Source organism: Nothoprocta perdicaria, unplaced genomic scaffold, assembly GCF_003342845.1.
Source record: "Nothoprocta perdicaria isolate Ctin4 unplaced genomic scaffold, notPer1 scaffold_5, whole genome shotgun sequence".
In the NCBI taxonomy this organism is placed as follows: domain Eukaryota; kingdom Metazoa; phylum Chordata; class Aves; order Tinamiformes; family Tinamidae; genus Nothoprocta; species Nothoprocta perdicaria.
This window is the reverse complement of record NW_020455754.1, coordinates 9,773,985-9,789,919: the sequence shown is the minus strand read 5'-3', so window position 1 is coordinate 9,789,919 and position 15,935 is coordinate 9,773,985. Positions and strand designations below refer to the sequence as shown.

At 48.0% G+C, this 15,935-nt stretch overlaps 1 protein-coding gene across 1 annotated transcript in view; it reads right to left on the bottom strand.

Annotated features, from left to right (window-relative positions):
• Positions 1–792: 792 nt before the first annotated feature.
• KLHL3 (kelch like family member 3) overlaps positions 793–15,935 on the bottom strand; it is a 31,370-nt gene continuing 16,227 nt past the window's right edge. The window contains exons 6-14 of the mRNA XM_026047518.1: positions 13,533–13,649; positions 12,722–12,871; positions 10,213–10,330; positions 9,226–9,423; positions 8,448–8,549; positions 6,273–6,401; positions 5,205–5,345; positions 4,848–4,991; positions 793–4,536 (exon numbers count right to left, since the gene is read on the bottom strand). Coding sequence (XP_025903303.1) covers positions 4,508–4,536; positions 4,848–4,991; positions 5,205–5,345; positions 6,273–6,401; positions 8,448–8,549; positions 9,226–9,423; positions 10,213–10,330; positions 12,722–12,871; positions 13,533–13,649 — 1,128 coding nt within the window. The 3' untranslated portion in view covers positions 793–4,507. The remainder of the gene's footprint in view (positions 4,537–4,847; positions 4,992–5,204; positions 5,346–6,272; positions 6,402–8,447; positions 8,550–9,225; positions 9,424–10,212; positions 10,331–12,721; positions 12,872–13,532; positions 13,650–15,935) is intronic.

Here is a 15,935-nt window from a genome sequence, read left to right as displayed (position 1 = left end):
ATACGGATGCTCGTCCGGCAGGGAAATCCCAGGTCCTGTGTGGCAAATCGGGTGCTGAAGGTCACTACGAGCACTTACAGAAGATAAATAATCCCATGCTGGCTCTTGCAAATGTCACCACCAGAAGCTGAAGAAACCCAAAACAGACTCAGGAGAATTTCATTAGTCCAATTTTTATTCAAATTAAAAGTCCTGGGAACTACAATGTGATTTCTCTGTTATAATATTAACTATGCCAGTGAACACTGCTCCTTGAGTTAAAAATCTGTCGCAATGGACAACACAGCTGTCAAGAGAATTACTTTGCAACGGCCTTGATCCTTCATGCTCATGCAAAATAAATTAAAATAATCAAAACCTGGGCTTAAACAGTCAACCAAATCATTACGTTATGCTGTCAGCTATTATATCAAAGTCTGTTTTATGAAAACAAATAATTTCACATTCAGGTAAATTGTTTCACAATCTTCCATTATTCGTAAAGTGTTTCTTTATACATAAAATATACAAATTAACATTCTCAATACTTATTTCTTGTCACCATAGAGGAAAATAATTTAGTAATTCCATGAATAAAGACAAGAAGAGAGGGGGAAAAAAAAGAAAGAAGAGTGAAATCATTCACTTCCAGGATATAATGTCTAACATACTCCCAACCACCAGCTTTGAGCAATCACATAGCTTTATGTGAATACGATTTACAGGCATGGTGTTAAGCCAAGGGGGCACCTGTCCTAAATTTTATTAGCAATGAATCCCAAAGGTTAAGAAGAAGGTGCATTTCTCCGCTGAACCATCATGTCAGTTTGATGAACGGGCTTCCCACATTACTTGATATTAAGGATTTGGGTCTCCAGACACGAAGACAGTCTCAGGCTTTCGTGGTGCTGTCATGCAAATGCTGGCAAGTGGATTTATGGTAATTACAGCGTGCTGCACAGCCAGACAGAAAAAGTATTTAAACGCAATGAAAAGAAAATTGGTTTTAATCACTCACAATTTATCTATTAGGCGCAAATGGGAAAGATGGACTTGATTCCAAGTGGTTCTAACAACACGCTGTTCAATGCAAACGCATCCTGCGGTGCACGTGCTCCCCTCCGGTGCAAACTTCAATATTCACAATAGGCACCGGGAGGAACGAGCCCCAGGGATTGTAAAGCTTTGACCAAACCTCCCACGAGACCTGGGTGATCCGGGGCAATTTGAGGGGTTCTGTACGGGCGCCTGGTCTTGCAGGCGCCAGCTCGCCCAGAAAGCTTGTTCGCCAAGCGAAACGCAAAGCAAACGAGCAGCACAGAAAATTAATTGGAGAAAAATAATTTCTCAATTATTTCAGAATATCTACTAACGCATGTACTGGTGACTGAGGCAATGGATTTCAACCTATTTCCCAAGGTTCAGCCCACTGCTGTCCCGCCTAGAATATGTTAGGATCAACACAAGAGCTATCCCAGACCTTAGTTAGAATATTTAATTTCTTGCACAGAAAACATACGAGTTATTCACACCTACAGCACGGCCAGCAAGAACTGCAGTGGAGTGTAAGAATTAGATCAAGATTTTAACATAAGTGTCATTGACAACAATAAAAAGCAATCCCAAAAAGTTATTTTCAATTGTCTTATAAAAATATTTACAGTAAAATCTGTTAGCACTAGCGCTATGTTTTCAGTCCTAGAAAAAGGCAATCTTGAAAGGATCTGGCTCAGGGGCTCCGAATCAGTAACAGAAACAGGAAACCACACACCAAGGACACACGAATCGGAAAAGCCATTTGAGAAGGGGGGGAAATACAGCTGGTTTGTCATACGTTACTGTTGTTCATATTGCATAGCTGGAAAACGAGGTCACTTGACTTGCATAACACTGCAAGGGGACGGGGGGACACGGGAGCGGGGGAAGCAGCGGCAGCCGGAGCAGCTCCGCGAGCCAGGGCAGCCCTGGCCCTGTCCAGCAAGCCCATGGCTGTGCAAAATGCCATTTTACAAAAGCAGAAAACCACCCAAAAACGTGATTTCCTTCAAAGCGACGAAGGTTTAGAGAGGGATGGGTATTCCTGTTAGAAAAGCAGATATAGCAGTGGAAAAAAAATAAACCAACTTTCAGGCATACTCACCCTTCAGGACAATAAACTGCAAACTTGCAGTTTGCCTCTCTGTAGCACTGTTTGCTTTTCTCCCAAAAAATAGTTTCTCACAGAAACTATTAGTCTCATACCAATCTTTGCCTTAGCCCCAGCAGAACTCCCTGCTATGGCAGAGCATCTTAGCTGGCAACTGTTCCCAGCTTTTACCTAGCTGTAGGCACATACCCAACCTGATGAAGGGCCAAGGAGGGAGACTTAAGCTTGGCCCATCCCATTTCATCCTATATCTGCAAGGACCATAGGAAAAGGGAAACGCCTGTGGACCAGCCCTGGAGACGCTGAATTCATGCACCCATATGGACCAAGGCATCATCTGGCACCTAAAGATGCACCTCTGGACTCAGGTTTAGTTGGTGGACACGCTCCTACCGCCATCATTAGCTTTTACAATAAAAAAGTCCACCACCAGCAGCAAATGTTACACCTGATTCGGTATGTTTCCGTGTAGACCAGAAAACCCAAAGCAAGACGCTTCAAGGGTATTGCAGAAATGACACCTTTTTGTCTGAGATCTCTCACCTGTCATACAACGGAAGGGGAGATATCAAGACCACCACTGCCATTCTTGCAGCTTCCTTTGCTCCTGGAAATAAGAGCATCCCAGAGGAACGAGCAGGACTGTAAACTCCCCAGGATGGCCAGGCCTGTCCTGGGCAAGGCGGAGCAGAGGAGCGACCCTTGGTCCCCTCACAGTGACCAGGTACCCGGGCTGAAAGGTCTGAGCCAGCTCCAATGGGAAAAATCAACTTCTGTAAATAAGTCACCTGCCTCCGCTGCAAAAGCTGCCTATAAAAGGTGATTTAGCCAGAAGTCTCTCCAAAAACAATTTTTTTTTAAGTATTTCTTTTTTCCACCACAGAAGGTCACAAGCAGCTCTTTTAAGAGGAGTCTGTGGAGATTTAAAACGGCAGAAGAACAGCGGTAAGTGCAACAGTCAGCAGCACCATGCACAGACACCGTCCTGGTGCCCACCACAGACAACCCTTCATCCACAGGGGCAGAAACGAGACAGAGCAGGGAAACTAACTCGCGTTAAGAAGACAATAAAATGCATAAAGTGAGCTGAAAAACTGAAAAGGGGAGATGAAAGAGCTTTCTTCATGGGTCCCCTTTAGCTGGAGAGTCTTTGGCAGTCTACCCCTGCCTGGAGAAGTGTGCCATGGCTCGCAGGAGTACAGGTGTCCCCCCCAAATAAGTCAAACACCCATTTACACAGAAAGCTTTAAGGGTCTGGGATGTAAGAAAGACAGCTGCTCCACAGCTGGATCTCATTTAGCTGTTTCCTTGTGTTTTATCTTACCAATTCTTCATCCTGATGGAAGAGTGCAATCAGCACAGAAAAAATTTAAATAATTACAATGACACTGATTAGCAAGATCTCCATACTCGGGAAACATTAAGACACTGGAGGTATTTTATCTCTGTTATTAACCCTACTTGGGTGACCTAGGGTTCTTGTTGTACCGTGTCTACACCAATGGCAACATCACGTATTTCTTTCGATAGCCGAACGATCTCTTATGACATGGCACTGAAATGCTGGACAGAGCTAGAACGGAGGCTTTCGGCACAGCATGAAGAAGCACACAGAGAAGGAATAGGGAATAGTTCCTATTTGAGCAGTAGCTGTTTGATGGGAGCAGTGGCCTCCCGGAGCAGCAGAGTTCCCTGAGGTCGCGGCGCGGCTGAGGTGCCGAGACCCCGGCCCGGAAAAGGCACTGCCCAGCAGCTCCCATCCGTGCAGGGAATGGCACTGGTGACAGAGATGACACCGTATTCATCTCCCACCGCACCACGAGCGTCCCGGGAACACACAGAGTAGTCCAGTGGCAAAGACAAATGCGTGACAATGGTGACACCGCACAGTCCGAGCACCCTGCTCCAGCCCGTTTCTGCTCGTGGTACTTCCAAGTTTCCACTGTCAGTAGTAACGTTCACCCTTCAGGCACAATGAGCAAGTTCAACCAATAATGCATACGGAGCATCAGTAGTGAAGAAATCCCAAAGTGTCCATTTTTACTCACATGTCCAAATGCAGCAGTTTTGTTCCACATGAGAAATTCAGTGCCCACAGTCCAAGTACAGCGTTCACCCCACCTACCCGTGGAGAGGAACAGTCGATGGCACCACAGACAACAAGCAACACCTCGTGCCCAGCATGGGCTGCATCCCCAGAGGGATCTGCCCCTTGCTGCACAACAAGGGACACTGCCAAGCAGATGACATTTGTAACGTGTCACTTGTCACGCAAAGAGTTTGACAGCGATGAGATGGGTCAAGACGTAGGTGGGTCACCTTCCCAATGCCACCTGGCTGGATCCACTTGACTTCTGCTCCTCGCACCACCTCGGCTGGGTGTCACAAGGGTTTGTGAATCACAGCCACACCTGTCACGGGAACAGACAGACAGACACACGGTTAAGGTCAGAGCAGCTCCTGGCTTTCAACGCAGCTAAAAACATATTGCAAGGCCAAGGACTAGCAACGGGTTAGGAGACAGCAGGATGTCTTTGCTCTTTCTGTCTAGGGTTCCCCTACTGAAAGCTACATTAAACACATTAAAATGTAAAACCAAAGCACCAGGAGGCACAGCCTGCAGGTTCATGAGAAATGCCTGACACGATCATGGCTGTGGGGCATTTGTTAGGGAGCTGGACTGCCATGTGCTCTGCCACCAGCGCTCACACCCTGTATTTACCTGCGTAACTTCTCCCAGTGCTCATGCTGGTTGGTAACAACGTCCACTTGTCGGTGATGGGGTTGTAGTACTCCACAGAGGCCAAGTTACAGGAGCCATCATCTCCTCCAACCACGTAGAGGAGCCCATTCACGGCACACACACCTCCAAAGAAGAGCATAGATGGTCAGATCCAGGCCACCCTACTCTCCATCTCTTCTCCCCCATGACTCATTTGCCTGCCACATTCACACTCATTGCACAGAGATTAATATCCACCTGCTTATCACGTCCTTACTAAATACTTGCATTCAGCACCATTAAAAAAAAGACGACCCAAGAACCACCAAGCCACACAAAAGTGCACGCGGCGGTTACCTGCGTTTCTCCTACACATGTTCATGTCTGCCACTTGCTTCCAGGTGTTTGTCCCTGGATCGTAGACTTCCACGCTCTTGCGCACGAGGGGGCCGTCGTGCCCGCCGGTGGCATAGAGCAGCCCGCTGAGAACACCGACGCCTGCGGGAGAGCGCAGCGTGAGCCCAGTGCACAGGGAAAGGGACTCCTAATACCCTTGTCTGGGACCCTCCAAGGCGTTCCGAAAACCTGGATGCCTCCAGGTCCTCTGGCCCGGTGACCACGGCAGGTTTGGCAGAAAGGAGGGGTGACATCCTGCCCATGCAGCCCTTGGAAAGCTCGCTAGATGTCAGCATTGGGATGCAGATGAGCGAGCTGTCTGAGTGCGCTCTCCCCTGCGCCAAGCGCCGGCATCCCTGTGCTGCAGGACACATCCCTGTGCTGCGGGATGCATGGCTGGATGGCATCTGCTGCTGCAGGACCTCACGAGCCCTCCCCGCAGGCTGCTGGGTGGCAACGTGCCACGTGTGAGCCTGGTGAGCTCGGAGGACACCTGCAGAAGGGAAGACTGCCAGGCTGCTTTGCAGACAGCCAAGGACGCTCACACTACAGCTCTTGCAAGCGCGCTGGCTTGCACGCACCACAGCAGTGGTTGAAAGCAAGAAAAAACATCAGTAAAACTAGTGTCACCGCAGACATGGACTTTCTTGCTGTGTTTTCATGCATTACTGACACCAAGATCCTCATTTGTTTTTCCCACATTGCTGCACTGGGACAGCTTTAAGCATCAAGCAGGCGTGAAGAGCTTCTTCAACTCAAAAGCAAGAGTGTGCGACACTGCAGTTTTACAGCAGCCAGTCTGGCACGTGAAGGATCCTCACCACATGTTAAGCAACAGGACCCATATTCATCTGCTCTCCTTCATCTCAAGATAAGATGATTGTTAATAGAGCAACTAAGAGCTTTTAGGGAGAAACTGGCTCAGCAGGGGCAAGCAGAGATGAACTGCGACTTCAACACGATCTGCAAGTCATCCAACAGCGCTGTGCTTTGAACTACAGAAGCCCTGACCACCCGTCGGGGCGATACCTGCGCCGCTGCGCCGCGTGCTCATGTCGGCCACGTAGCTCCACTCGTTCGTGGCCGGGTTGTACTGCTCCACGGTGCTGAGGCACTGGCGGGATGCTCCGTCATAGCCCCCCACGGCATACAGCTTGCCTGCAAGAGATGCCATCACCTTCACAAGGGATCTACGTTACCGTCGCACCAGGAAGTCCCATATGAGGAGACATCCCAGCTCAGGGTGGCCCTGGGAGACCTGATGGGCCATCTGGGGAGACTCCCACCAGCAGCAACTGAGGCAGATTCGCAAACAAGCCTGTTCTTTTTAAGCAGTTACGCTGCCAGCCAAGCCAAGGAAACATCATGACCCAAATGCTTAGTGAGGACCCAAAATCCCTGAGGATTTCCCCATCACTCGCTGACCTTGGACAAGAGAGAAAAAACAGCGTGCGATCTAGTGTGTCCTCACGCTCACCAATGTCAGCTGTCGAAGGCTGACATTGGTGCAAGATCACACAAGCAATAAATAGGCCACAACCTCCTATGTTATTGTAACACCTGCCTGCAAACCTAGGCCCAGTTCTGCAGAGTCTGGGTCACATTAAAACGAAGTTCCCTTGCACCGAGTGATCACTGCGTGGAAGCTATCAAGGGAGCTATCAAGATGACCTACCTACCTCAGCTGAATGGAAGTTGGACACCACCTACCAATGAGACCACAGGAGTGTGACTGGATGTCACCAACCTGCACCGCAGGTTAAGTGATTAAGGTTGATGCTGCTCCACCATCACCCTTCACAGATTGACCAATATTACAGTCCAACTAACCTGTTGTTAACCTACTTGACCAGCCCTGTATTATTCGTGCATCAGCTCCTTTTTGCACTTGGACTATGAGCTCTCTGGGCAAAGGGAGTTGGGGTGGTCCTCTTCTAGAGTTCCTAGCACTCTTGTTTGAGATCATGTTCCCTAGGCCCTACAAAAAAAAAAAAAAACCCTAAAATAGAGTTCAATAAACATGTAGAAAAATTCTACTCCACCATTGTGTATAAAACAGGACCAATTCTCGATCTGTGCTAGCAGAACCTGTCCACACACTGATTCTTCATTGCACAATACTTTCAACAGCAGCTTCCACCTACAGTCCTGCACTTCTCCATCCTCCTGTTTCCCTGCTGTTTTTATGACTCCAGAACAGGCCTGCTCTTGTCTTCCATGAGACGCATCCCCACACAGTGCTCCAGCTCCTGAACTCCCTTCTCATCCCAGCACATCTCTGCTCACTGCCCTCCCTGGAGGCCCAATTGCCAACTGACACAGGGAGGTTTGCAGGGACCAGATCCACACTTGTGGCTCCCACACTACCTGGCTCCTCATTAGCCCTTACGCATGCTTGAGGATAAGATTTTAGAGTGTTTTTCTGTTTGTTTTGCTTTTTTGCACTTCTGTAAAGGCACAGGCAATTTGATCCACACTTTCTTATCTGTATGAATATTTCAAACACTTCCTCCTGCTGCTGCTTCAATCTGCCTGGTACTATGCAAGGAACCGAAGCAAGAGCACCAAACAAAGCGAGGCAAGGGAAAGCTCCCTGGCCTCCATCCATCACCAGATGCTTTCAGTACCCACAGACTTTCTGCAGGCAGACAAGCACTATGGATTAACTACAGGCTATGGATTAACTATAGCCTGCAGCTTGTTCCCTATACCGACGCTATCAGCTCTTCATATCCATTATATATATTTTTTTTTCCAATCAAACTCCAAAAGGTGAAATATTCATTTGCTCTTTCAAGCAAACCTACGGAAAAAAAGATTTTTTCATGTCTCCTGTAGGAAAGCACAGAAATGCATCTCACAGGTACATATTTAATTTTTTTTTTTTGTCATTCAAGTGAAGAATTAGATGAAGTCCAAAAAGAATTAGGATGCAACCAAACCTGCAAACCCTTACTGGAATTCAGGAGAGCCCGGTAGGTGCAGAATAGGCTGGAGGCTCTTGAGAGCCACGCACAGACTCTTTCATGAAGATACAGAGGAGAATGGAAAAAGCCACAGCCACTAAGCCACAAAGAAATCTTTGCCAACAAAAGGCAGTTTAAGGAAAAGTTCCTGCCATTCCTCTCTATTGCACTTAGCTGCTGAGGCTTCTGCTTGGATCAGGATCATTTGCTAGATGGAAACAACTGTTGATTTTCTTACCCTCTACAACTCCAACTCCAACACTGCTTCTTCTTGTGTTCATGGGAGCCACAAAAAACCACTCATTGGTTTTATAGCTATAGGCCTCAACTGATGCCAGACCTAGTTAAAAAGGGGATACACAGGTTTTCTAATTAAAAAAAAAGAGAAGAGAAAAAGATTGGTGTTGCACTTTTCATCTGCCTTCCACCTCCTCCCAAGCCCGTAATTCCCACCACATTCCTGTACCACAGGAATTGCCTTTCCTTCCCACCCAGGCAGGACCCAGGCCACCAACCCCACCACTTCAGCAGCAGGACAGCAGGGACCACAAAGTCCCTGTCCCAGGATGGCTGCCCCATCGATGTGCTGGGAACAACCTAGACTCCATGTACACATTTAAAAAGATAATCTGGGCACCCTGGTACTCTACCCATCACCAGCTGAAATAGGAAGCTCAGGGCTCCAAACACGCTCCCCATAAGGTGCCCTGTTTGCATTCAATTCCAGCTGCCATGCAAGAAACCCAAGGAAAAATGAGGAAACTGCTCTTTTTAGCCCTGAATACGCCTCTCTGTCTCTAGGACAAGACTGAAAGAACTAAAATAAATAAGCACAGAGTCACGAATGTGCATGTGGCTAGTTACAGCACACACAAAAATCCAATCTGGGGCTCATTCACTAGAAGGATCATAGCTGAAGGGAGCTGGAGTCTCACTAATGGCCCTTGAGCAAAGCTCTGCAATCTTTGCAGCTGGCTCTGAAACATTCTTTGTAGTTTTTCCATCCGGCCACCTACCAGTGCTGCCATCAAATCCACCCACGGCGTAGAGGAGGTCGTTGAGCACGGCGGCGCCCAGCGTGCTGCGTCTCTCCTGCATGCTGGCGATGGACGTCCACTGGTCCTTCACGCCGTCATACACGTCCACCGTGCGCACTCTCAGGGAGCCGTTAAAGCCCCCGACGGCATAAACGTTGCCAGCCATAAACACCACGCCTAGTAAAAGAGAGGGAGATTTTTAAGATGGTTTTTAAGCTGGGAAACCTGCGAATTGAGCGGTTGCTTGAAAAACAAGCGTCATCGGCTGCTGCTCAGCGCATGCAAGACAGAAGGGGAGAGCAGAATGCAGTCTTGAGCATTTCCTGTGGGTTAGGAGTACCAGAGCCAAGAACAATAAAGCATTCATACCCTATGGAAGGCAGAATGCACTTCACACAAACACAGCAGTATAAGGCACAGACTGACTTCAGATTAAATTTCTGAGTCATGGGGAAGGCAACAAATGGGGATCCACACTCCCATCTGTCTCTAGAGGAACAACCCTGGCTTTGCAAATCTGCTCTCCATCAGCCCTCAGGGCCAAAAGGGTCAAGTTGAGCTCCTTTGATTTTCACTAGGAAAATAGCCAGGATGATCAGATTCCAGTGGACTACTGAGCCATGGGAATGGGAACAGAAGAGCAGCCTCAAGACAGCCTAATGAACTGGTGACAGTGGCTATGGAAGGCAAGAGGCTGGCAGCAAGCTCCTTTTGAGAGCAGGGCATCCATCTGAACCTGAAGGATGAACATTTCCCAAGAAAAAGAATAGCAAAAGAGCAAGCTGCTGGAAGCTAGGCACACAGAGAAAGGCTGAAGGAACCACCGAGGACCTTCTGTCCAGCCCTTAAGAGCTGGACACATAAGAAGGTCACACAAGTGACCCTGTGTGTGCACATCACTAGATGACCTCTAGAGCTCCCTTCCAACCTTAAGGATTCTGTGATTCTATGAAGTGATCCCATTACCTGCTCGGCACCTCCGGGAGGGAAGCTCAGCAACCTGATCCCATCGTTCCTCCTCAAAGTCGTAGCACTCCACGCTGCGGATGGCTTTGGGCGCTTGCCCGCCCACCACGATCATCACCTGGAGAGGAAAGATGAGAGCTTGAAAACCTCCCTCACAGCTGGAGGAGCTGCAAAGGACCCAGTGGCACAACCCAGCCTAGAGCAGTGGTCAATGGCACCATCAGTAGTCCTAGAAATCAGAACCTTTAGATGGTGAAGGTCTACCAACAGCCTCTGCAGAGACAGTTATTTCAGACAAATCTATTACAGAAAAGATTAAAAAAAAAGATCCTGCACACAGTTATTGCCATTTTAATCACACTAAACACGGTTGCCCCCATCAATCCTTCCTCATCTTTTCTGATGTGGACAACCTGCCCCTTTCCCCTGCAAAAACCAGAATTACTTTGCAACATGACCTGCAGAGACACCTCTAAGTGTAGAAGATCCCAACACGTTTCCCATAGCCAGCCTGCTGTTCAGTCATTATCTCCATGACTGTGCTAAAAATAATGGATGCTGCTTTAGCAAACAAGACCTGACAGCTGCACTGCCACCCGCAGGGACAGTGGCACTCAGGGAAGTGGCCAAAACTACTAGAAATCCAGGGGTGCTGGGCTGGGGGTAGATGGCAGAAGGGAGCAATTTCCCAGCTTCATTAAGATCTTTGGCTAGAACCCTTACTGATGCGAATGCAGTAATTCCTGGAAGATAGGGAAGAGCTAAAGGGAGCTGATCAACAGTAGAACTCATCAGTGTGAGCTGACCACACGCACCGTGGTCCTTCCCATCCTGCCACAAGGAGACCAATTCTCCCTCCTCATGCAGTTGCCAGCTGTTCCCCTCTCATCACATCCAGCAGCTTCCCAGGTGACAGCCCAGCTCTGCCCACAGCTGCTGAGCTCCAGTTGAGCACTGAGCCACATGTGCACAGGTGGAGACCAAATCTTTTGCGATGCCTTCACTCAGAAGCGGCTCAATTTGCACTTTCTTCTCCCTGCGTTTGCTTTTATCCATCACAGCCACCAAGAGGAAGAGCCCATTCCCCTCCCCATAGCACCACAAATCAGCAGGAGCAAACGCTATTCCAGACCACCTGATCTTTACAAGACCAAGGAGCTGGTAGAAGGTAATTGGCTTTACACACATTCCAAGAGTAGCTGGGAATCTCCTGCTTTAGTCTCCGCAAGGCGGCTGTGCTTAGCTGGGAGGATAAAAGTGTCACTCAAGGTCACAGTTTGACTCCATCACAGTTGCTTTAGAGGTATGAACGTGGTGGAAGACTGAACTGATAGAAATGTCTGATCCACAAAGACAAAAATGAGACATTAGAAAGCAAAACGAATCTAAACCAACAGCCTGACCACTATTTACATAACCGTCCCCCCCAGGAAAGCTGCAGAGCGCCACACGATTAAAGAATTAAGGGACTTCAAAGCAGAACATAATCCTGTCTCAGCAGCACCAGCAGACGGGAGGAAAGTTTCTCAGTAACTGGATCACTGCAAGATCATCACCAGTTCCCTTTCTTTGCAGTTCAAAGGAAGGGAGGACAGACCTGCAGAACGTTTGGCTCTGAACTTGCAAGTCATGGCACAGCAGATGCTGAGAGCCTCTAAACTACCTGACTCACTGCTCATTTTCATCCTTAACTTATATAGTCCTTTAATAAGGGTCAAGCCAGCCCAAAAGCTACATTCAACCAATTTCTGTAAAGCGCCAGCAGGTGGGAGGCACGACACACACACAGCAGTGCTCTGCAAAACCAAATCTCACAGGAAATTTCCCAAGTCTAATATCTAAACACCTCGATATTTCCTCACAGCACAGGTCTTATTCACAGCATCAGCAAAATAACCTCTCTATGATTTACGGCACACTTTACACTTAAGAAAAGCAATACCCTGTGGTTTTGACATCTTGCAGCTCTGAAGTGCTTATTAATAACTTCAGCGACAGTTTGTTGAGAGACTTGCCAACTGCCTCTATCTCTTATGCATGGAGAACTATTCGCTGTTGTCGCTTTTTTTTCCCCCACTTCCTAATCGAGGCCAGAGCATCACTTGTCTCTGGAATAAATGTAGGGAATAACATTTATTCAGGAGCTGCTTAGTCTATTGGAACCACTTCAGTCTTCCCGTTCATGCCTGGTGGCTGCTTCCTGCCCTCTCATTACACTAACGGGACAGTAAGGGAGAAAGCAATGACACTCACTGATCTCCAGATATCACCAGTTTTAAGGTACATTCTCCAGGTAATTCCACTCCTCGATGCTGCTCCCACAAGGACAACATCAAGGACTGGTCACAACATATAGGACATACAGCATGTGCGCCTCTCTCCAAACACTGAAATTCAAATCAACCAGGAGCTGGTGCAAAGCAATGCATGGGAAACACCACCAGAAATATTGTGTCAGACGATACAAAGGTACCTTTTCCCCCTCTTTTTGGAGACGGAATGGGCTTACCTTGGGCAAGCTGACTGGTGTCCTCGGTTTGGTCCTAGGATTCTTTATCAGTTGCCTCTGATCCAGTGGAAGCAAGTGATACTTCATGGCCTCGATAAGGAAGTCTTTGCACGTGTTGTTATTCTTGATTAAAGCTTCTTCTTCAACTGTCTGGGAACATGCACGCAGGAAAGAGTGCTTAAACCAAAGGACTTGATGATGGTGCTGCTCACAGAGTTTTGAGGAAAGCATTCAAAACTGGAATTGCCCTCCCAAAGCACCAATACAGAGAGGACAGACACTTTAATTTCAGCTCTTTCCAAACACAGGCATGCATTAGCATCCAAGTTCACTTTCCTTGGAAAGTGAAGAGTTGCAACTCTTCACTTCTATCCTGCAACTGAAGAGTTGCAGGATATTTTTGCAGCTCTCTAAAACCTTAAGAGCAAATATCTCCAAGGAGGAGCATTCACCAGGATGGAATTTGGGGGCAAAATAAGTTTTCCTAAATGAAAAGGCAGAACTGAGAGGAACAAAAAGACAGCACGGGTTCACCCTGTATATATATCAATCTTACTACAATTATAGCCCTTTTTTTAGATACATGACAAAAAAATGTCTCGACAAGAACAACCTCCGCAGAGCTGGCTCCGCTGCAAGGCACTTCTCATGCCCACATTAACACACGAGGCAGGTTTCCCCCAGTCTCAGCTTACCTATGCAGCAGCAAAATAACTGCACAGCCCTGCAACAGCATCACCTGGGTATTTTCCCACAAAAGTGGGAAAGTGCAGCTTAAGCACAAGTATGAATTATTTATTTTCCAACTAACCTGTACGAGGTAATCTCTGGGCAAAAGGGGCAGGCGAACATGCTCCATCAGTTTCGCCATGTGCTCTAAGCGAGACTCCTTCTCATAATTTATCCAAGAGATAACAGCTTCAAACACCTACACAAATAAAGCACAATTGATGCCAGTTAGAGACCAGGCTTGCACAGCAGCCTCCACAAAATCAGAGGTGTCGTGATTAGCGATATCTTCAGAGGGAAAAGCAAGATGTCTATTACAACAGCTGGAAAACCTCACAGCAGCAGGCACAGCACCTGGCACGAGGCGTTCAGCTTACTGTGCACATTAATGAGCAGCATCTCATCCAGATGAGCTGTTTCACCCCCAAAGCTAAGCAAGGGTCCAGGACAACCACACACCGCTGCTCTTTTAGCAGTGGGAAGCAGCCAGGAAGTGTCATTCACTCTCCTGGCATTTGCAAAAATCAGCCTGCAAGCTCGTGCAAGGACATACCCTCCCGCAAGTGCCCGTGGGGGTCACCACATGGTCAGGCCAGGCTGCAGCGAGTTGTTTGTTTTTTCCCTATTCCCCTCCCCATCCCGCCTGTCACTCCCCAGGAGACCGTTTTGTTCCACCCACGCTCGGCTGGTTCGTAAGAATTGATGGAGCCCAAGGCACCATCGCGTGGTCCCCAAGCAGGGACAGCCAAGGCACGTGCAGCAGGGGCTCACACTGCTGCCATGCACAAGGCAGAGGTAGATGGGATGGGGATTCCTCCTTCTGGCTGGACTACAGGCTAAAAAACAAACAAACGAGGAATGAGCAGTAAGCAAGGGCTCATTCCCAACCCCAGCAAAGGCTCCTCCTGAGCTGTTTAGAATTCAGGAAGCAGCAAGGAGGATTTAAGCTAAGCAACAGGGAGCCATGTAATGAAATCATGGCAAGCATGAAGGAATAACCACTGCAAAACCTTCACATTTCCCCCCACCCTGCCCCAAATGGGGAAAAAAAGATAGGAAAAAATATTCGTAGGTCTGAGATTTTCAATTGCAAATGAGCACAGAAGGAGGGAAAAAGCAATGTTCAGCCAATAACACATGCTCCTCATCCATCTTTTTGGCACTAATGCTGCAGAGCAGGACACCAGCGTGGGACACATCCTACTATAGTTAAGGAGATGGAGAATGAGTCTTAAAGGAAGGTGAAGCAGCAGCAAATGTGGGCGAGGGAGAAACAGCCTCTGTTTGGGCACACGTGCCTGACCTAAAAGCTAAAGCTATATATTTTATATGTATATATAGCAGCAATACTTCCCTCAGTGGGTCTGTTCCTTCTGGCCCTGTTAGGACTTGGCTCGGATACTCCCAGCTGCTCTGAGACACGGAATTACCCCGGGTCACTGGCTGCATTATATGTAGGAGCCGCAGTAAGTGCAGGAACCAGAAAGCATCTCACAAACTCTGCTCGTCATAATTTAGCCCTTGGATGGTCCCTGTATTTGCTTACTTGCTCCGTCATATTGTTTAGGAGTAAATTCCTGTCCATCGCGTGCAGATACATACAAGTGTACGCACTTATATATGAAGCAAAAAGGAAGTATAGGGAAAAACTACTCGTCCTCTCACAGACCCACACGCTCAACTTGAAAGCAGCCGCAGCCGCGCTGGCTTGCATTGCATGAAGCTGCAGCGAGGGAGCAAACACTTTGATTTCCCCAGGCACCAGGCCAAGAAAAGCTCTCAGACAATGCTGCCCAGGCTGGAAAAAATCGGTTACTAAACTCACATTTCCCCTTGAAAGCTGCTTGGCTCGCACAAAGCTGTTTCACCACAAATTTACACTGTTTGGGGGTTTCGGGGTTTTTTTTTTTTGCACTGGCACCTGCAGCTCATCAGGGCTGAGGATGAGCTCGGTCTGAGGGGCAGCATATCTTCAATGGGGTCCTAAGCTCCCAAGCCACATAACCTTGCAGCCTCTCCGAAGGACCCTCCCTGGTCCATCTCCACATATTGATGACTTTGAGCTGAGGAGCTCAAGGACCCTCCAGAAGAGCCTTTCTTTCCCCAAATCTGTTGCAGGTCATGCAACAAGGCCCATGCCAAAGCAAGGGCCCTACAGCTCACCAAGCACCATGACCTCTGGGCCATCCTGTGTGTCTCATTCTTTCATTTTTAAGCTCAGAGAACATTTTAACCCACAGAACAACGTCAACCAATGTCTTTTTACCCTCTTTCATTAAAAGCACCAATGACACTAGAAGAACATTTCCTTCCTTCTGGTGGTGGACTTCCTTTAGTTATTCTGTCCCAAGGTGCAGCACAAGGCAGTAATTCCTCCTCAACCAAGGGAAATTGAGTTTTCAATGATTTTGAGGCAGGTAACAGGAGTTTTATGCCAATGGAAGTTTCCTGGCTTTCCAGGATGGAATTCAGTTCTGCCCCTCAG